The sequence below is a fragment of the Cottoperca gobio genome, chromosome 11 (genome assembly GCF_900634415.1).
Source record: "Cottoperca gobio chromosome 11, fCotGob3.1, whole genome shotgun sequence".
NCBI classification, from domain to species: domain Eukaryota; kingdom Metazoa; phylum Chordata; class Actinopteri; order Perciformes; family Bovichtidae; genus Cottoperca; species Cottoperca gobio.
Window position 1 is genome coordinate 2,175,825 of NC_041365.1, and position 22,385 is coordinate 2,198,209.

Here is a 22,385-nt window from a genome sequence, read left to right on the forward strand (position 1 = left end):
TGGAGCAGGTCCCATAAGCCTGCCAGGTCCTGAGAGGTGGGCTGAGGGTACGCTGAAGGGTCCTGCTTAGGGCAGGGGGACGGGATATGACATGTGAAACAATATACAAAGACTTGTGAAAGAGAGAAAGACAACACAACTACACAAGTTAACTGAGACAGTGAATCTCAGCAAAACCACGTACCATATGTGATGTGTTTTGTCTCGCTTTTGCACGCAATCACACATACTCACCACACTTTGTTGGCAGAGGCGGAAGAACTGCTGGACTTTCTGAGACATGAGCATCTGGGCACTGCCAACCGCATTTCGTATCAGCTCAAGAACTAGAGAGGAAACAGCGTACAAGATGTTTCAGAAATCCACAAATTATTCATTTTTTGATCCTTTTTCTCTGATCCTTTTTGACCCTCCTCTCAAACTCACTCTCCTCTGGCAGTTCGTTCTCCTCTGCCTCTCTCTCCATGTTCTGGCACCAGCCCTCCATCCTCTCCACCTCTGTCTGCAGGAGGCGTAAGAAGAATTCTCCGTCTCTCATGCAGGGCGAGGCTCGTCCCGAGTCGGGCAGGCTCCGGGGGCCCTCCAGGGACGGCGTCCCCGCCCACGCTCTCTCAGATGTGATGGGAAGAGGTGAGTGGGAACGCGGAGGCAAGTGCGGGTGCTGATGGGGCCGTGGGTCCGCTGGGCAGGGCTCAGTGGTATAACCACCCTGGATTAAGTCCTGTGATAGCAGAAGAAAACAGTTGGACACATGACACTAAACATTTTAACTAATAGATATCACCATGAAACTTCCCTAGTTGATCACTTACATTAAGACAACATTCTTTTGTATTACAAGTTTTCTGAAATGTGATGTTTAAATATGCAAATGAGTCTGGACCACAGACTAATGAATGATACACAGCAATAGCTGTAGCCCAGCGTATCACTGCAGACCCACCTCTCTGTAGGCCCACTGTCCCTGTGTGTGCACGGTGCGGTGGCACTCTGCGTACTGGCTAGCTGACTCCGGCTCCGACGAGTGCCTTTGGAAGGAACAGCCGAACTGCAGACTCTTGTCCTGCGTTGGCACGGCGATGCTGAGCCCGGGGAAGCCCTCGGGGTCCAGGTCGGCCTGCACACTCGCCGTCACGCTGTTGGAGCGCTTAAAGCGAGCACGCCTGCAACACAGGGAGTCACAGCAGGCCCAGAGCCATCCGGTCACACGCAGTATCGCACGCAAAAGCAATACTCAAATAACTTTTTTCCCTTCTAATAATTGCACATTCTTATTCGAGCAGGGCTCGTCACGCTGTCACTGCAGTCACTGCAGTCACTGCTACTCACTCGGTTGTGTTAATTCCTGCTAAATCCTCTGGCATATGACGCACCAGTGTCTGCAAATATCATGTCAATGGACTCAGTGATGAGTGTTGACTCTATTACAAGTTTATACCCCGCCTCCCCTCATCCTTCTCCGCCGTCTGAAAAGGTGTGACTCAGATTTCCGTTCTCGCACCTCTGTGTTCTCCCCCGACGTCACACTGTCACCCTTGATGGTTGCAGGATGTGGGGGGGGGGACATTGTTAACAGGTGCACGATCACACACTTCTCGGCGTTTGGGTAGCGTGCGATATCGCGAGTGCTCCCATTCATGCGCGTTAATCTGACCCATAAGGGATGCTGGATATAGTCAGGAGAAGGGCTACCTCGCATGGGAAAGTCATGTCGAGCGTACGATTTGCAGTAGTCATGGTTACAGTCGACAAAAACAAGACATCTCTGGGAACAATGTGTTAATGAGTTCAAACTGTGATCGCTGATGAAATGTTAAATGAAATAATAGGATCTAGCCTAGAAATCAACCATAGGTGGCTGCCCTGTTGGGCGCCCAGGAGATGAAGGCCTTTTCAAATGATGCATTACAATTATTCACATAAATTAATGTGCAAAGACCAAAAGCTCTTGATGAAGCCACACGTTTTTTGGGAAAGTAAATAAAAAAACAGATTGTAGTTTGGAAGTTTGTGTCCATAATTAATTAGGCAAGTTAAATGTCAGGAAGTCGATTTCAAAAGATGAATATTTTCCCCCTGCTTTGATTACGAGTTGTGTTTCTATTACCGTTTGTCGTCTTCAACTTGGACTCCTATAGAGTGAACCTCTGTGAGAGCTTTGCCATCTGGGTCTGAATCCGACAGAGTCTCTGAGCTGTCCACCTGAAACAGAAGAAGCCACAAAGCAGTCACAGTGCAGACGTCTTTGCTGAAACACTCACCCTAAAGATGTCACACACACCTGGAATTAAAGGAATAGTTAGACTTTTCTTTCTTCAGATTAGTCGATAGATTTTTTTAGTTGATTAACAGAAATTCTAAGGTTTTCGCGGCCGTTACTTTCAATGTCTCAAATCTGGGATTTCTCCCAGTTTTGGGATGTTTTGGAGAGCTAATTCAGGCAGATGTTTCACGGTTTTGTCAACTCAAAATCACCAAACATGACGATGCAGTTGAGAGATCAAAGAACTGAATGTCTGTCACTATAGGCGTAGTAAGGTACTGCCGTAAAAGTGTAAGTGACAGCTCTTAAACATTTCACTTTCACTTTCACCTGTGAGTTTGTAAAATGCAAATCATGATTATCAACCTATTTCTTTAATTATGCGCATTTCAAGGTTGCTCATTTCTGAATATATTTACATCAAACCAGGGCACCAAGACTCTGTAAATATGTTTTGTACATATTGTTTCACTCATATTTGTCGACTCACCTTCTGCATTGTGTGCTCCGGGATGCACAAAATAAATCAGCACTGTACCAACATATTGTTGTGGCAAGTTGATTGACAGTTCTCTTGATTGACAGCAGCTGCTCTCCTGGCAGGCTCCTCGTTAGGACAGATTCATCTCAGCTGGGTTGGAGAAGGTTTTATAAACCCGCCACACCCTGCACCTTTGTTCTTTCTCTCACGTTGTGTTTGGTTTCCAGGCGGGGAACACCATCAGTTCACCTGCTTTCTAACCTGGTCCCACTTATAAGTGAAAATGTATTTTGGACTCTTCACAGCTGTTAAGTTTGTGAAAAAAGCACTTAGGAAATCACTTGGCATCATTATCAGTGACTTATTGCCTTTAAATCTGCACTTTTTGAAGGATTTGGAAGGATTTGGTAGCTTGCTCATTTCTAAATACATTGGCATCAAATCACTTCTCGTGTGTCTTGGACATCCTCAACTTTCACAGCTGAAATGTGAGGATCAGTGCGTACATCTCAAGGCTGTACATTTCAACTACTTGCACAATATTTGCATTTATTGATTAACTCTATAGGATGGAACGTTCTAATGGGTGGGAGCATCAGTACATACTGATCCTCTCTGTCAGTACAAGGTTGTCTTATGCTAAGCTTTGCAGGGTATACATATCTTTTGTAGATATTTATTCACATTAGTAGATATCTATAACATTTTATTCTCTCTAAATTTCCAGATTTAGGTGACTGTGACCTGTCGCCATATTGTGTTTGTGTCGTGGCTATGGATACAACTTGAAAAAATGTCACTACCTTAAACACTATCATTTATTATACCTCACTAATCTCATCAATGTGAATTAATTCTTTTAAATCCAATGAGGGAATATGTGTTTGGAAAATAGATAATACTGTGGGAAGGAGTGTTTTGTCACAAGAACAAGTTTCCATCTGAGAAATGAAACCCTTAACTAATCTAACCTGCTATGATGTATAAGCAAAGTATCCATGAAACCTTTTGTTATGAGTTTCTGTTTCTGTTTTGAGTCCTTGAGTGACAGAGGCTCCTCGTTAGAAGAGATTCATCTCAGCTGGGTTGGAGAAGGTTTTATAAACCCGCCACACCCTGCGCCTTTGTTCTTTCTCTCACGTTGTGTTTGGTTTCCAGGCGGTGGAACACCTTCAGTATTTGCTCCTACCCTGTTCTTTTTTTTATTTGCCCCATCTATATGCTCACTTTTATTTTAGCACCACTTTATTTTGGACTTTGCTCACGTTTGGAGGCAGTTTTGATGAGCACCCACACAAATGCCTGTCGGAACCCTTTTTAGTTTTCTTTAGCTCTTTGGTTTTCACCCTATTACACCCACCCATTTCTATACTAATGATTTAATCAAATACTATAAATAGGACTGGGTTAATTTTCATGCAATTAAGTCAACGACAATGAATGCCCTCCTGTTATATGTTCTACACATTTCTATCCAAATGATTGTGGTCTGTTGGAGATTGGAAATGTCCTCATCCACACAACAACGTGATCACTTTATGAAACCCGTGTAAACCGTGGCCAGTAAACGGATTACAGTTACGGGAGATTATAGACTATCACGTGAAAAAGCATCAACAACAGTCAATTGATGTACTTGTTCCCTGCTGGCAAACACTCCTTGAAGAAATGTTGTGTCTGTGTGTGTGGCCTAGTTAACTGTACCAATAGTCAAATAAGGACAGCGTTGCTTCTTTTGCAGAGACGGTTCTCGAGCCGTGGGTGGAGATACTCGAGGGGATATATTGTAATGAGCCTGGATGAGTTATTGGAAAGGAAGCCAAATCTGAAGCGCTTGTTGAATACCATGTCGTCTGAACTAGGCAGCTCAAAAACAACTGACTGGGTTGTCTTATTTCACAGTTTGTGGTTTGGTAGCCACTCCAGATGTACAGTATGTGCACAAGCATATGTCCCCATTTAACTTTCCCCATGCCGTGGACTTTTCTGCAGCAACGTGCATGTGCTCCTCTCGCAGTGCAAACTGCCATACTGGTTCAGGACAGTGAAGAACCACATCAAGAGTCACTGATAACGGTTTTGAGGGGTTTCTAAAGGGCTTTTTCACAAATTAACAGCTATGAAAGTTGTGAGAGGATGTCCAAGAAACATAGTTTGATGTCAATATAAAAAACTACAAAACTTGAAATGTGCTTAATTAAGGAAATAGGTCATTGATTGATTCTGGTTTAAGTTCCTCAAATGTGATGATTTGCTGCCTTTAGTTTCTTATTGTAAATTGATTATGCTTGGATTACAGACTGTTGATACGCCAACTAAGCAATCTGAAGACTTGTGATTCACTATCTTTTGACATTTTATAGACTAACATATTATGACAAGACTAGTTAAATGTCCTTTCTCACCTGCACAGCTATGGATGGCCTCCACTTTCTCCCACTACGCCCGTCGTCCTGTCCCCCTGCTTTACTCAGCACGACACTGTTCTGAGGCAGGGAGACTGACTTCCCCAGGCTGCCCCCGACCCTGCCATCCCTCTCCCTGGCCGGCCTCGGTGGCCCCTCCAGCAGACTGTCGGCGGAGCTGCTGTGTTTGGCCCTAACTCCCGGACCTCCTCCATACGGCACCAGCTCCCGCGAGCCCCTGACTCCATCTAGGCTCTCTGCCGAGTTACTGTGTTGTCGGGACCGTCCAGGGCCCGTGGTGGTGTAGTAGCCTCCTCTGGAGGAGCGACCTGAGGGGCCGTCAGAGCTGCCCAGGTCCACGGAGTTGCTGTGCTGCTTGGGGCGCCCAGAGCCTGAGCTTGAGGCCAACTGTCCGCCGCTCTGGAAGTAGGCGTCCTGGGTGGACTCGGTGCTGCTCTGGCCTCGCACCGAGAGTGAAGACTTGGACATGCGAGGTGGGAGCGGGGGAGGAGCACCTTTGCGATAAGGAAAGACTGAAGAGTGAAAAGAGCGGGAGAGAGAAAGAAAGAGGCATAGAGGGCTGTTAAAACCTAAATGGGGACTATATCAACAGGGAGAAGGAGAGGTGGATACTTACAAAAGGGACAGACTGGAAGGAGAAGAGAAAGAGAGTAAAAAGAGGGAAATGTGTAAACCACAGAGAGAGGGAGAGAAAACAATAAATCATTACATAATAATGCCAACGCAAGATGTAACAGAGACTGATGAACGCAACACAAAAGCTCCATTTCTTTTCACCCAAAAAATAAAATGTTGGTATGAATTTCAGTAAGAGGCAGGAAGCAACGTGGTGGGAAAGACAGTGACACAAGTGACAAAAGAAAACACTTTCCCTTGAGCTAACTTAACTGAGTTTCTGAGGAAGATAAAGCAATTTCCTGAGAGAAATATTAAAATGAAAAGCTCAGATTCTGTTTCTTCTTCCTCCCTTACAGCTTCGTTCAAACGTACACGCACGCGCACACGGTATATTTTCAATGAATAAAGGATCAAACTTTAATGCATTTCTTTTCAAAGCGTCTATGATGAACACCTATGATCTAAGCTCCAGTATGGGAGCATGCACGTGTATGTGTATGTGTCTTTAAGTTTGTGTGCTGAGCATGTGTGTTTGCAGATGATGTATAAGGCACTTCACAGAGGCTTTATTAAATATCAGGGGGGTTTGCTGCACTAAGCTTAGACATTTGTGGTCTGCAAGGTACTCCAGTGGCTCTGCAGTCTCTCTCACACACGCACACGCACACACACACACACTATTGCACATGACTGCAGATTTACTGTACATTAATCTTAAGTGGGAGCCAGATAGAACAAAGATAATACAAAACATTGACACGAGAGTGAGTGATACAGAGTGAGAAGGCAGAAGAGTGAGAGAACACCAGTCAGGTACACGCTGAAGACAGGAAGACTGAGAGGAAAAAGCAGCTGGAGACACTGAGCTATCATCATAATCATAAACACTCCTGTACCTATTACTGAGCCTGTGGAGGGTGATGAGAGAGATGAGAAACAGAGATGACAGAGAACAAAGAGCATTTACAATAACACACAAGTCTATGCTTATAGCGTATAGCATAGCACATACACACACACACACACACACACACACACACACACACACACACACAAGGAACGTGCTGCAAAGTGATTAGGTGCAAAAGTGAGATCAAAGAGATTGAAAGGAATAGAGAAGAAAACAAGTATTTAAAAATAGATGCACACATTGTACGCAGCTGTGCAAGAGTGTGTGTGTGTGTTGTTGAGGTAAGCACACACAAGATGCCCACAGCCCTACTGTGTCTCCCACCAGGTCATAAAAGGCAACCACACACCCGTGTAACGCTCGGACACCGCAGACTTGTATGTATCGGTACGCCGAACCACACACATGCACACTCACCGGCCCCGGCCTTGATGCTTCCCTGGGGGCCCGACATGGAGAAGACAGAGAGGCAGTCGTCGTCCTGGGAACAGCCGGCCTGGATGGCTCGGACGTAGCTGTGGCTGCGAGTGCGGAACACACCAGGAAGGTCCAGGGCCTCGACGGCTTGAGACTCCACCTCCCCGAACATGGTCTCACACACGGCCTCGAACTGACGGTTCAACGTGTCTCCCAGCTGAAGGACAAGAGGGACCGTGAGAGAGGCACATCGCTGTCGTCAAGACACTTCAACATCCCCCCCCCAAAAAAAAAAATCTATATAAAGACACCGTTCACACAAATAAATCCCATCATTACCTGTGAGCTGGTCAGAGAGCGGGTGTAACTACGAGAGCGGGTTTGGCTTTTGGGTGTAGTTCGGCTGTTGGGGTAGGAGTCTGTACACTGCTTACACGAGAACCTGAATTAAACAAATAATACCCATAATCAGCATCACTGATGACTGAAGCACGTGCAGTGCGGATGATGAAACCGATACAAGTTATTTCCTACTTACTTGATATTATATTCTGGATGTAAAAACCTTCAGCTGAGCTATTTTTGTCAAAAGCTCACTGCAGCGACACACATTTGGTTAAACACAACTATCAAATAAAATGTCACTGAGTCATTCCCTGTGACTCTGCCAGCTGGAGTCATTTTGAGTGCTGTGATGCTGCATTCCCATGTCAAATGGGGTGAACTGCAATGCATCACATTATCACTATAATTTGTTTATGTCATTTGCTATCAATCTCAACAACTTTGAGTAAATGTTATTCAGAAGTTCAGTTAAATCTGGTCCAACGACAAAGGAGTTATCCACTACTCTACTATAAGGACATGAATGCTACAGCTAGTAACTGTGCTGACATGGTCAAACATTTAGATTTGTTAAAGTTTGCTCCAGTGTTGGGCAATAATTCAATATTATCACTAATTGTCTCTGTATACCATATCGACCAAATCAATGGCGTTGGTATGAACGTTGCTTTGTGCAGAGCAGCATGCATCGCTGAAGGGTCTTTCAACATCTATGCAAAACACTCCCTCTGGGACATTTAACCTTTGATCCATGCTGATAGATCGTCTAAAGGCATCTCTCTGGGCGATCAGGGTGGACTTGGGCGAGGCTTTTGGACTGGTGTCTGAGTCAGCACTGTCGTCGTCTCCCATGGCCTTGATGTAGCTGCCGCTCCGCATGCGGCGGCATGGAATCTCTCCTCCGCTATCTGTTGCACCGCCACCGACATATCCGCCACCCCAGTCATCTGAAGGGACCTGAGACGCAATCATATTCACACGAGCATTTGCATAGTCTTAGATACGTATAAAAAAAAGGACAGAGGAGGATTAATCTGTAACTGCAACATATAGTGAGTAGTACAATCAGTTTAGTAAATAGTCTCAGTATCAGAAGTATACGTATGGGTTAATAGTAGTTATGCATTCTTCTTCTACACCAACTGTTAAGGGAAAAGCAATTGATCACAGTGTAAATGAATTAGTGTTGAGATATTGAAGGTGTTATCGCTGCACTGTTTGCAGCATCTTCCCAATATCTGTTATTGAAGTCAAAGGACTTCTCGAAACACATTGATGAAATACATTTCATCAGTGAAAAATATTTCACACCTCGAACAGAAGGAAAGTGATGAATCAGACGTACAGTCATGGCACACATGCACACAGTGTAAAGCAAACACACCCGCCAAGATACACACACACACACACACACACACACACACACACACACACACACACACACACACACACACACACACACACACACATGCACGTAGATGGGAGATGATGTTAAAGAAAGAGACAAAGAGACAAAGAAACTTACAGAAAGAGAGAAACTCTGACAGCTTGAGAAACACTGACACAGAGAAGGAGAAACAGCGTAAGCTAGAAGCCGACAGACACAGAGAGAAAAAAAAACAATGCACTAAAAGGCAGATAGACAAGCCGAGTGGACAGCTAGACCGGATGTAGGTGGACAGACAGGAAAGGTGGCAGAGATGGGGACAGACAGGTGTACAGGGTGGCAAAACAAGAAACAGAGGAGCTGAATAACAGACTTCAGTGGGAAGACAGATGGGCAGATGAATGAGAGTCTGATGAGAAAACAAAAGGAAAGACGCTGCAGAGGAAGACGACACATGGAGAATTGATACGGAGCAATGATATGACAAAAAGAAAAGACAGGTTCCGACTGTGGCCATTAATCAGGATCCTTTAATGACCTCTTTCTGGCACCCTGCCTGAAATACACCCCTTAAATTCAATGAATCCAAAAACATTCCATGATGTTCGGGGAACCGGATCAACGGAAAACAAGAGAGCTATAAAGAGAGACAAAGAAACACATCACAGTTACTGTCTTTACAGCTGCATGAAGTTGGCACCACACTAGAGGATACATGGGCAGATTTGGGGTCTGATTCGTCCCTCCAGATAATGGCAGATTCAAGGCTGTCTGACCAAATGATCCTGTAGTGTTGTGTGAGGGGTTCACAGAGATAATCTCAAAGTTAGCATCTGGATTACAATTTGGAATCGTAAATATCAAACGTAGAACTCCTGTAAAATAAACCCTTAATAGCCAATAAGAGCGCTACCAACACGTTAGCTTGTAGCAGTAACTTGCACTAGCCCCGTTTGAGTCTAAAAATAAACTATATTTTCAGCTCGTGCAGCAAAATGTATAAACCATGCTGATTCAATCTTCTCAGTTATGACTTGTTCGTAATTTATGTTTGTATTAATCTATTAAATGTGTGGTCCTGTGTCTCGACTCAATCAAAAGGTGTGTGATCTCCCACGTTTTTAAAGTCAGTAAATGAAACGAATAAATGAAATGAAAATCCTCGAGTGTGCATCAGGCATTAGTTGATTATTTCTGGAAGTAAACATCTGGCATTTTATCACCTTTAAAAAGTGAATGATCCTGATCCTTCCTCGACTTAATGCAGACCTCATTTCAGAAGATATTGTCGGACAGAAACTCTGGGGCCGTGTTCATAAAGCCTCCAAGTACAAAGAGCTGCTCCTAGTGATGAAATTCTAAGAAAATTCTTAAGAAGAAATAAGAATTTCCCCTTACAGTTAAGATTAGATCCTGGTAAAGATACATTATTCACAAAGCATCTTCGCCCTTAAGAGATCTCATGAGGTGAAACACTGTCAGGAGGAGGGAGGTGGACTTTTTTTAGAAACTTAAGAGTTTCTTAAACTGGCGGAAAGACGAAGAGGTAGGAGAAACATTCTCCAAACAATGAATGTAATTGAGTTAATGAAACGCTTCAGATTAGATTGTGCAGGGATAATGTTTGTGATGGATCTCATTAGAGATGCGTTCATACTCCACCCACCGCCAGAATGCTATCACACCAGAAATGAAAGTGATCATTACACTGATATATTTGGGCATGGATTAATTACTATAATTAACAGCATGGTAAATACACATAAGCAAATACTTATAACCAGCAACACGTGCAAGTAGGACCGTGTTTTCAAACGTTTTGCAAGCTTCCGAACACCCTTCGTTCACATTTCCCTATTATCGAAGAGTCGTTATTTATTATTAGAGAAGGAATTTTCATTTTAATTGAAGAGGAAAGTTTGGGAATCGGTAGCGTCCCAACAGGAAGTACTGTAACAGCAGCTGCTTGTGCACAAAGACCCCACACCGCCACTTTTTTTTTGCAAATGCTGTGAGTTGCTCAGTCATACAGGCATGTGACCAAATAATAACACCTACACCGGTTGACACACACATATACACACACACACACACACACACACACACACACACACACACACACACACACACACACACACGGACAGTCGAGACCCTCAGGGTTTGGTATCCAGCTGAGTGTGTGTTTTTAAGGTCATCACTTAAAAGATGATTCAGCCTAATCTCCCGATCCCCCTGGCCTTCTACTATCGCTCTCATTTTCTCATCCGACTCCTTCTCTTCTCTCTCCGTGCCTTGCCCGTTGGCTACCATCACCTCCTTTATCTCTTTTCTATCCCTGAGCTTGCTTTGCTATCTCTACGTTCCTCTACCTTGACCCCCCCTCCCCCCCTTATCTTTGTCTCCCTACTCCCTCGCTGCTTCTGTCTTCATTTCACTCTCGCTCCATATTCAGTTTTTTTTTATCATTCCTTATCTATCCGACCCTGGCCTAGGGCAACGGAGAGGCTTAGAGAATAGAGAGCACCCGCCAGTGTCGTGATTGCCGTTGACAACATGGGAGAAAACTTTGCACATGTCCCTTTGACTCTGACCACAGTAATTCAGACTTGTGAAGATTCACTTGTTCCTTTGCTTTCATTTTCTCTTTGAGCTGCTTCCCCTTTTTTTCTTGCTTTTGAACGGCAAACTTGAGAGATGACCCGGTGTGGACCTGCAGGCGCACGTTAATGTCACAATATGACAGTTGATAGCTTGGAAGTGCGACTGTTTCTTTTGTCTATCTGACTTAAAGGAGCAGTCGTGGGATATTTTTAATTGATTTCAAATGTGCTGTATTTGTACTGCATGCTTTCTGTTTCTGTTTGACAGAAACACAATGTCTTCCCTCTTCTCTGTTTCGAGTATTTAAGACTTTTATATCAATGATTTTGTGATCGCAAATCTTCGCGAAAAACAAAGTAGCACTGATTTGGGGTCATCAGACCAACACACTTGGTGATACTGTTGCATATGAGGAAATTTGAGTTTTAATCTGTTATGTACTTATCCAGTCGGGGACATCATGATCATTTCAATACTTTTATTTTCAAATGGTGGCAGGGAAAACTTGATATAGTAAACAACCAGCAGATAAGGAGCAACATTAGCATTAATTTGGAGCCATGTTTCTGGCCACCTGATGAATGTAAGTCTAATATTCATCCTGTGACTCCAGTATGTTCCCCATCTAGTCGCTAACTGTGGAGGGCAGGTTTTTTTTAGATACATATTTATTTATTTTTACTGGAAAGTTGCGGGATACACAACCAAAACAACGAGCTGAAAGACCCTAAAAGAGGAACTGCAGAGTTGAGTGATAATTCTTTGTGGGATCATCACCATGAGTGGCCGCTTTCATATACAACTAGAAATATTTGTATGAACAAGATTTATAGCCACTTTAAAGTAAATTATTGAATGCATGTTTGCTATTCTTTACACAGTCTGTATTCACTAGTCTGGCTGTGAACATTGTCAATTTCGCTTCCGGAGAGCACGGCTTCAGTTTGGAGTTGTTGCCTCACTATGGCACCTGTGCCGCTGTTTGTCCTGAGGTCTTGTACCGGTGGAGTAGACCTGAACAGCTCTATATCTGCAGCTCCAGGGAGCTGTCTGCTCCGAAGCCATGGATCAATCGAGTTGACTTTAGCACATCTAATTCACTCCACACACCGTCTCCCTCCTTCTCACAAAATTGCAAGTGATGCCTGGAGATATGAGAAAAGCTGCAGTGGGGAACTTGATTCCGTGTCCTAAGGTGTGAACGTGAAGGTAGCCTCAGGCACAGAGGCAAATTGTGTGGGGTTTGTCCCTTTGAAAACACCTCACTCTACCTCATCTCCTCTATCACCAGACCTCAGCTGTGGCTAAAGGAGGAGAGTTGGAAAAACACCAGGAACTCCTGTGGCTACCTGCTGTTTCCGTAGAAACACAGCCTGCATAGCAGTGTTATCTCAGCACAGCTGGAGGTTTGTAAGTGTGTGTGTGTGTGTGTGTGTGTGTGTGTGTGTGTGTGTGTGTGTGTGTGCTCTTTCAGCTGACTCTGTGGGTGCACTGTAACAGCCATTAGCTTTTCATTGTGTGGAATTAATGTATATAAAATGAGAGAAAAAGCAAAGGAAAAAGTGCATGTGTTGAATTCAGAGATCGATCATGGCAACTGGAGCTGGGACACAGACTGTGGGGAGAGACATTACATCTCTGCAATGGATTCACAGCAACATACCAAGAAAATCCACAGGGCTATTTCTTGCTCAGTTTTCAAGTTTCAAATATTTTTTATATAGCTTTTATGAAGAAAATGCTATTCAAAAGTGTTATGTTTTTTTAGCCTACGTGTAAAAAGTGTTTTAACAAACAGCACATGTGTATATATATATGTATATGAACACATAGGAGTGTCAGTAACCATTTATTTACTAATTCTGTTTTCATTGCACTTTGTCACATTTTTCTTTAAATTGATAATAAATCTAAATAAAATTATAATTCAAGATTATCATTTTTTTCAGCATTTACACTCAATGTATTGAGAGTGTGAATTTATTTTCATGGATTTTCTCACAATTTGGTATTAAAACATTTTTGGCACTAAGGTTTCCATCATGCGTTGAGTAATGCAAACAGGAAGTGTTACAGTATATCTCAAAAGTGAGTACACCCTTTAGATTTTTGCAAATATTCTGTTATATCCTTTCAGGGGATAACATTATCCTACTGAAACTTTGATATAACTTAAAGTAGTCAGTGTGCTGCTTGAATAACAGTATAGATTTATTGTCCTTTGAAAATTACTCAGTACACAGCTGTTAATGTCTAAACAGCTGGCAACAAAAGTGAGTACACCCCATAGTGAACATGTCTAAATTGTGCCCAAAGTGTCAATATTTTGTGTGACCACCATTGTTATCTAGCACTGCTTTAACCCTCCTGGGCATGGAATTCACCAGAGCTGCACAGGTTGCTTCTGGAATCTTCTTCCACTCCTCCACGACGACATCACGGAGCGCACGGATGTTGGACACCTTGCACTCCTCCACCTTCCTCTTGAGGATGCCCCACATGTGCTCAATTGGGTTTAGGTCTGGAGACATACTTGGCCAGTCCATCACCTTAACCTTCAGCTTCTTCAGCAAGGCCGTTGTCATCTTGGAGGTGTGTTTAGGGTCATTATCATGTTGGAAAACTGCCCTACGGCCCAGTTTCCGAAGAGAGGGGATCATGCTCTGCTGCAGGATGTCACAGTATATATTGGAATTCATGTGTCCCTCAATGAAATGCAGCTCCCCAGTGCCGGCAGCACTCATGCAGCCCCAGACCATGATGCTGCCACCACCATGCTTGACTGTAGGCAAAACACATTTGTCTTGGTACTCCTCACCAGGGTGCCGCCACACACGCCGGACACCATCTGACCCAAACAGGTTTATTTTGGTCTCATCAGACCACAGGACATGGTTCCAGTAACTCATGTTCTTGGATTCATTGTCTTCAGCAAACTGTTTGCGGGCTTTCTTATGCATCGGTTTCAGAAGGGGCTTCTGTCTGGGGCGACGGCCATACAAACCGATTTGATGCAGTGTGCGGCGTATGGTCTGGGCACTGACAGGCTGACATCCCACTTCTGCAACCTCTGCAGCAATGCTGGAAGCACTCGCACGTCTATTTTTGGAAACCAACCTCTGGATATGACGCTGAGCACGTGGAACTCAACTTCTTTGGTCGACCCTGGCGAGGCCTGTTCCGAGTGGAACCTGTCCTGGAAAACCGCTGTATGATCTTAGCCACTGTGCTGCAACTCATTTTCATGGTGTTGGCAATCTTCTTATAGCCAAGGCCATCTTTGTGAAGCGCAATAATCCTTTTTTTCAGCCGCTCAGAGAGTTCCTTGCCATGAGGTGCCATGTTGTCCAGCATTCAGAGAGAATTGTGCCCAAAACACCAAATTTAACAGCCCTGCTTATCATTTACACCTGAATCCTTGTAACACTAACGAGTCACATGACACCAGGGCGGGAAAACAACATCATTGGGCACAATTAGGACATGTTCACTATGGGGTGTACTCACTTTTGTTGCCAGCTGTTTAGACATTAACAGCTGTGTACTGAGTAATTTTCAAAGGACAATAAATCTATACTGTTATTCAAGCAGCACACTGACTACTTTAAGTTATATCAAAGTTTCAGTAGGATAATGTTATCCCCTGAAAGGATATAACAGAATATTTGCAAAAATCTAAAGGGTGTACTCACTTTTGAGATATACTGTATGTTGTCAATTAAATATTAGCTACACATGAGCCAATGTTTTGCCTATAGTTCTTTATGTTTAGGCAAATCTGCCCCATGAAGTTGTGCTGCATTAGCTGGCGCTTCCTGTTAGCTCTGTAATCATAAATGTACAGACAAACAATCAAATTGATTAATTTTGAAACAGAAGAAAAAGTCCATATTTGACGATTATTTGGGATGATCTGAACTAACATGTAATGGATTTATGGACATTAATCTCTAACAGAGATTGGAAACACCGCCATCACTGGAAAGAGTAACTCTGGTTTGATTGAGTTATGACAGAGAAGCAAAATGTGTAAACTGGAGTTAAGGCTTAACCTGCATGAGACATGAGACAGGTCAGTACAAGCAGCAAAAAAAGTCACACACAGACTATATTCCCTCTGTACACACAAACATACACATAATCATTGGTTGACATGCACCACACACACACCTGCAGGTAGTGGAAGGTCCTCTCCTTCAGCTTACTCTCCAAGGGCACAAGGGCTTTCTCGTAGCCTCCTCCCCTGGTGGAAGGGTACACCTCTCTGGCCTGACTCACTGTCATGGCTGACCAGGTGCTTCTTTTCAGGGAGTGGCCGTGGTGTCCATGGTGTCCTCCTCCTTCAGTCCCGGCCAGAGCCATTGTGGTACAGGCCACACACTCTCCAGGTGTCGGCATACCACCACCCCCACCCCCACCACCACCTGCACTACCACCACCACCGCCACCACCACGCTCCTTGGGCCTCTTCATAGTGAGCTCCTGGATAGCTGCATCCAGGCTCTCATGTCCGCTGGGATACCCTCGTCTTCCCCCGCTGACCAGGTAGCTGCTGTCGCTGTCTAGGTTGTCGTCAGAGCTCCACCAGCCTGCTGTCCTGCTGCGATGGCGTCTGCCCGACTCGTGCCGTGAGTCTCCGCTCTTGCTACGCTCTCGAGACTTGCTCCTCCTGGTAGAGCGAGGCTGGTGACCTGAATAGTGGCCTCCGCCATCCTCCCCTCCACTCCTGTGGCCTCCTCCTCTTTCACCACGGTAATCCCCGCCGCCACCTCTCGTGCCGTTGTACTCCCGTTTGGCCGGCGCCTCCAGGGAATGGGACTTGGCAAAGAGGCGCTGCACAGAGTTGACCAGGTGGCGAATACGCGAGGGGCTCTCGCTGCGCGGCTCAGCACCCCCGCTAGCAGTGCGCTGGTACTGCAGTGTGTGGAAGCCATCGGGATGAAAGGGCACCTGCTTCTCAAATTGGTCAATCATGTTCGAGGGAACACGATGCATCTTCCCTCCGTGGCCTGAGGACACGCACTCTTCGCAAGAGTCAAACGACTGGAGAGGTGGATGCTGGCTTGGGTGAGAGCGGGGGAAGGTTCCCCCTCCAGAGTGGCTATGGGAATGGGAATGGTGCCTCTCCAGCGCCAGGGCCTCAGCCTGACCTGGGGGGTAATAGTTACCATCGCTGTGACCCTGGTAGTACTCTCTGCTCGGGCCGTCACAGTCCTCAGGTGGGCAGTGGCAGGGTCCGCCACCACCGGAGGAATGCTGGGACATGCTACGGCTGACATGGTACCCCTTCACAGGCACCGGGGCGTGGTGGGCCGTCCGGGCCGAAAGGGGGCGCTGTGGGCGTGACAGGGCTGCACCGGTCTCACCTGGAGGCACAAAAACAGCAGCAACTTAGGTCTTGTATCCAGGGAAACAGGAGTGAACACATTGTATTTATGAATAAAAATATGAATCTTATCAAATAATTGAATCAAGTGTTCAGTCTTGCAATCAGTAATATTGTACCGTCTCATTACACAGAATAACTGAGATGATGAGTAGGTGTTACTGATCACTGCGCTAACTTTCTGTCACCTCAATAGCTGCTGGGAATTCAAGCTTTCTAAACAGGCAAACATAATGTACACATAGGAAAAGGCTATACGAAAGGAAAACAGAAATAAAATCCTTTAAACGTACGAGTGCGTAAAGGTATACATAACTTGCGATTGAATTTTGCACATTATATGTCTGTGTGAGACACCGAGTTGGGAGGTGCAGTGGACAGTAATTCATGGTATGACTAACAAATAAATCACAACAAAAATAAATGGACTTTGCAGATTTATGTCCAGATTGTTTTCTCTTTCCTATCAAGAGGCCTGTTAAATTGAAAATGAAACACTGTGTTTTTCTTATTCTGATTAGCATTTTTATTGATGTTGCACTTCATTTTTTTACCCAACCAAAGACAAACAGTGCAATAGTGAGCGTTCATCCTGCGGGCTGCAATAATAAGGGGCCACAGTCGGCTTCCTTCTCGTTCATCTCAAAGGCTGCTGCGCTGATAAATCAAGAATATTAGTCTATCTTTTCCTTCTCAAGGTGTCTCTTCAGTTTCTGCCTCGCTCTCCCATTTAGCCCCTTTCTCTCCTGTTTATCGTTGTATTCATCACCCCAGCGCTGCTTGTTGTCCGTCACCTTTTCCCCTCCATCCATGCCTCGAGTCTCGGAGCATTCGCATGATTTACAGCTGAGGAAAACAGTGCGTTTATCGATCACCTGCATCCTAATGCAGGAACGATGGAAAGAGGCGGCGAGCGTCCAAGCATATGCTCGAACCTGTTTTGAGCACCAGCTGAACTATAAAACGATTCACAATCCAGATGATCAGGCAGAAGCCATCCCTGCCTTTGCCTTAAAAAAACAAAAGTGCAGCAGAGGATGGGATCTTCTCCACAAAACAAATCAAGACACCTTGCACCAAGCTGCAGCAACAAGGTGGCACAATGTAAACCTCATCACCCACACACACTCTGGTTGCTGTAAATAAAAGTAAACAGAATGGGAAACAGCCAATCTTTGTGTTGCCCTTTGTTTTTCTCAACACATGGATAACAACTGAGATTACACTCCAAATGTGGTAATCATGTATTTCATTGGACTGGCATTAATTGCTGCTTCTGTAATCTCATTCTCTATTAACCACGTTCTCCTCTAACTATATAATGAATCAAGGGCAGGCGGCCTGTTTATAATGCACATGAGCATTTCCCGTCATTTGTAGATTTGATTAAACTGAGATGAAATTACTCGATGAAAGCCGGAATCAAGCCGCTCGGCTGGATGGGATTCACGGAGCTCCTGCGAGTGCACTTGCGCTCGTGTTTGTCGGCTTCCACACAGAGATGAGAGATAGCGGACAGATGCTGGGATAATCATTAAATAGAGTGTGGCCTGTTTGCCTTGATTGGCAGAATGAGAGCCGCCACCCAGGAAGCTAACCCACATGCAGCCGTGTCATTGGTGTAGCCGTGACAACGGGCCTCTCGTGGACAGGCACACACACGGAAGGGTGGGATGCTGACTTGGATAGACAGCGAAGTGAGCAGCGCCGCTCTGCCTGGAGGAGTAAATTAAACCTTTTTCTGTTTATTATGAAGTCTTCGGCTTTGGAGCAGGCTGCTGGCTAAGAGCTGTCAGTCACAGTGACACGCATGCATATGCCAGAGTGTGCAGTTGCGCTCGCACACATTAAACAAGACACCCATGTGCAGACAGACAACTGCAAAGATAGGTGCAGCCGAACGTTGGCTGTCATTTTCCTTTTATTACCTTCCCTCTATCCATCCCTCCACATGTCTCCCTCTCCTCTCAGTGTCTCCTCCTGACCTACTTCTATCCATCCTCCAGTCACGTCTCTCTCTCCCTACGCTCTCCTCTTTTCCTTTTTTTTGGGTCTTTTTTTCTTAACCTGTCTGTCTGGCTGCCTGCCAGCACTTCTCTGTTTTTGAGTTGATTACAAAGTTTGTTTCCATTCTTCATCTCTTGGCCTCAACTGATCTGTCTGTCATCCATCGATGTTCTCTCTTCCTCATCTCTTGTTAGATAATTGAGGTAATACAATATTATGTACACACATTTAATACAACAAATAAGTGCTTTTTGTGCTGAGTTTTTTTAAAGGATCTGAATCTACCGCCACTATTTGATTTGACCCTAAAGGACTTTTTCCACTTTTTGTTTCCTCTCTATTTCCATTCCTCTCCGGACCCCCCCTTCTCTCTGTGAAGGCAGAAATATTCTGTAGCTGCTCAGCAGGGAGTTGGAGCTGTACAACATGCTGTCATTGTTTAACGCTTGGCATCAACGTGATTGTTACAGAAGCTTCAGTCTGGAGCTGCTTCATTTTAAATATTCATGTGATCATGCCAGCTGCTCTGACCCACTTTGCTAACAGCTGAGTCTGCCCCGCTCTCTGTGAGTTGCGGGTCAAAGGGTGTTTCACATCAGTGTACATCATACTGTAGATTCAACAGTTGAAATACCAGAAATTATAAATGCATTTGCGGTATATCTTTCCTCATTTAAATGCTCTTGTCAGTCTGGAGGCAGGATAGCTCTAAAATCCCATTGCAGATTTTCATGAAGTTCGGTGGACACCTTGATATGATCGGATGCTGGGAACAAACCAGTGATTGTGAAGCATGAATGAAGGTGTCACCTCCAGAGAATAAACATTTCATGTAAAATATTCCATGAACTAATAGTATGTTATGCTGTAACTATTAAACAAAGCACAATTTGCTTTAAAGGAATAGTTTGACATATTAGGAAATACTCTTATTCGCTATGAATCTATTGCCAATTAGCTTAACTTAGCTTAAAGATTGGGACAATGAGTCCTGCCATATAAACCCCTTTTTTTAAACGTACATACAATGTCATGAATTGTAACTTTAAATCATTTTATTTTCCTACCACACAGTGTTATAAACTATGACTAAGTATGTTCGTCAACAACCTTTCTTCGCCTAAGTGGAGAAAATGACGAGATGACAGTAGGACTAAAATACCAAGACTTCAAGTCAACTAAAACTTGCCTAAAACAAAACAGGATGCGTTTGAATATATATGACAAAAAACTAACAAGGACATTTGACACAAGACGAAGACTAATACTAAATTAAAAGACATAGCTGGCAAAATCAACACAATTACCAGAGTGGGAGACAATAGCAGACAATCATTTGGACAAGGCAGCCACAGTCCTGGCTTAGAATGAAATGGGCTAATGCTGCAAGGCAGTGGGTATTGTCTGACTGCAGATACAATGAACGAAGCCTCGTTGCGGTCAGAGCCAGATATGTCGACTCATTTGAGAATACGAGAAGTGGAACTGCATAGAGCACTTATAGAATTGTAGTCGAACAATGAGAAAGTTTTCATTAGTCTGGTATCTGTCCATATGTGCCAGTACAGTAGACTTCAAAGATGCTATTAACCACTGGAGTTGTGCACACACATAATAGGGAGCGGGACAGACAATAGCGAAATGTATAAAAATGGGGATGGAAATAATAGAGGATTGTCTCAGCTGTGTGTTGGCTTGCACTTCCTTTTATGCCAGCCAGAGAGACATGCATGCTGGGAAACTGGCAGAAGGTCTGATTTGCTCTTCTCAGCTTTTAGCCATGAATGATCTATTTTCTTTTTTTTAACACTGCCTTCTCTCCTATGCACACACACAAACACACACACACACACACACACACACGCACATACAACACAAACACTACACTGGCAGGCAGCCGGATGACTGCCATAGCTAATCCATAGTGATCCAGAAAGAATCAAGGATGATAGGAAAGATGGAACATTTCAAGGGCGACCCGTGGAAGGGGACCTGTAAAATGTGACCGCAGCGCAGTGCCGGGCCGGGCAGCTGCAGCTCGTCAGATCTGTGCATATGGAGAGGGAGGCCCATGTGGAATAAGTGGAAAGAATTATGAAGAAGAGAAGAAACGATAATGGCTTAGGGTTTTTAGAAAATGCAAGGCACCTACTGGCCCGGCACATGCTTTCATATCTATTTTGGATGAAGATTTTTTTTTATAGCTGCACACTTTCAGGTGGGAATTGGCAAGAGCTGATATACAAAAATAGTGGCGCAGATGGGTAAGCTGCACCTGCAAGCTCACAAGCATGTGCACTCACATGCACATTCTGGACATAAATGCTGTTGATGGTGGCTGACAATTGACTGAACTTTGAGATGCCTGTGAGAAGCTGAAGCTGAGAAGAGCGAGAGAGGAGGAAAATGAGGCGGAAATGCAGCAAGAAAGACGGAGAGGAAATTTGGAGTGAGAGGCAGAGAGTGTGTGTGTGTGTGTGTGTGTGTGTGTGTGTGTGTGTGTGTGAGAGAGAGATGATGGCCACAGCACAAGGGAAATATGCTCCCATCATAAGGGCAAAATTGAAGAGTGCCTAGGGGGCAATTCCTCTATCTTTCTCTCCTAGTCTCCTCCTCCTCTTGCCCTGTTTTCCGATCCCTCATCATTCCCATATTCTCCTGCACAACCTGTTTTTTCCACCCTCTTCCATTCTTTCACTTATCCTCTTACAGCATAATAGCAGAAACAACTGTCCTAGTGCCTGTCTCACGCCACCTCTGGGGTTGCACTTGACACGTGTGTGTCAGGTGCAAAAACTACTTGGTTAAGGTTAAGCGTCCGGGTAAAACAGGGCTCCAGTATTCCCCAAAAATAAATGTAATACCTGTTTCACAATAATATGTATGTATGAAAATATGATGGAAAACCAGCAGGGATAATACGGCCTAGAATTATTTATTACTATTATCACAATTTTGTCAGTACCTCTCACCACAACAATAACTCCTAATGATATAATCAATTAAATTAATCCAACAGGGACAATGACAAGCTGCAGAAAATGGACGAATGGATCAACCAATTAAAAGTGATTCATTCATTTAAGTTGATTCAAATCGACCCTAGCCCATTATGAGACCACAGCCTCCGAGCTGCTGTAGCTAGCGGCAGTGATAGTTCAGCTGACCTCCCGCGTGCGCAACGTAATGTCTCCCTACAGCTCACAAACATTTTTATAACTGACCTTAATGTCTACAGCAGGCAAGAGACATATATATACATTAATACATAAGACTTTTGCAAATTAACGTCAAGACTTTTTAATACTTTCTAAGACTTTTCCAAACCTGCACATTTCCTGTTAAAAGAAACCAACGCTGACAGCTGATAGGAGGCGCAGAAGTCTCCAATGTCAGAATCAAACACTTTGAAAATCCATCCATCTAAAGAGATTTTATGGCACTCATCCTGTTTACTTTCCCAGTAACTTTGCCTGGAAATAAGGAAATAAGGTTTTCAGCTTTGTTGCAGGGTCAAATGTAAAGTTAAATGTCTACAAGGCAC

At 44.3% G+C, this 22,385-nt stretch overlaps 1 protein-coding gene across 1 annotated transcript in view; it reads right to left on the reverse strand.

Moving 5' to 3' along the window:
* Positions 1-16,795, reverse strand: part of dlgap3 (discs, large (Drosophila) homolog-associated protein 3) — an 18,825-nt gene extending 2,030 nt beyond the window's left edge. The window contains exons 1-10 of the mRNA XM_029443782.1: positions 15,619-16,795; positions 8,203-8,417; positions 7,455-7,557; positions 7,116-7,332; positions 5,150-5,682; positions 2,108-2,202; positions 944-1,163; positions 427-721; positions 235-326; positions 1-62 (exon numbers count right to left, since the gene is read on the reverse strand). The exon at positions 1-62 is cut by the window's left edge and continues 85 nt beyond it. Of these exons, the coding sequence (XP_029299642.1) occupies positions 1-62; positions 235-326; positions 427-721; positions 944-1,163; positions 2,108-2,202; positions 5,150-5,682; positions 7,116-7,332; positions 7,455-7,557; positions 8,203-8,417; positions 15,619-16,713 (2,927 nt within the window). The 5' untranslated portion in view covers positions 16,714-16,795. The remainder of the gene's footprint in view (positions 63-234; positions 327-426; positions 722-943; positions 1,164-2,107; positions 2,203-5,149; positions 5,683-7,115; positions 7,333-7,454; positions 7,558-8,202; positions 8,418-15,618) is intronic.
* Positions 16,796-22,385: the final 5,590 nt, after the last annotated feature.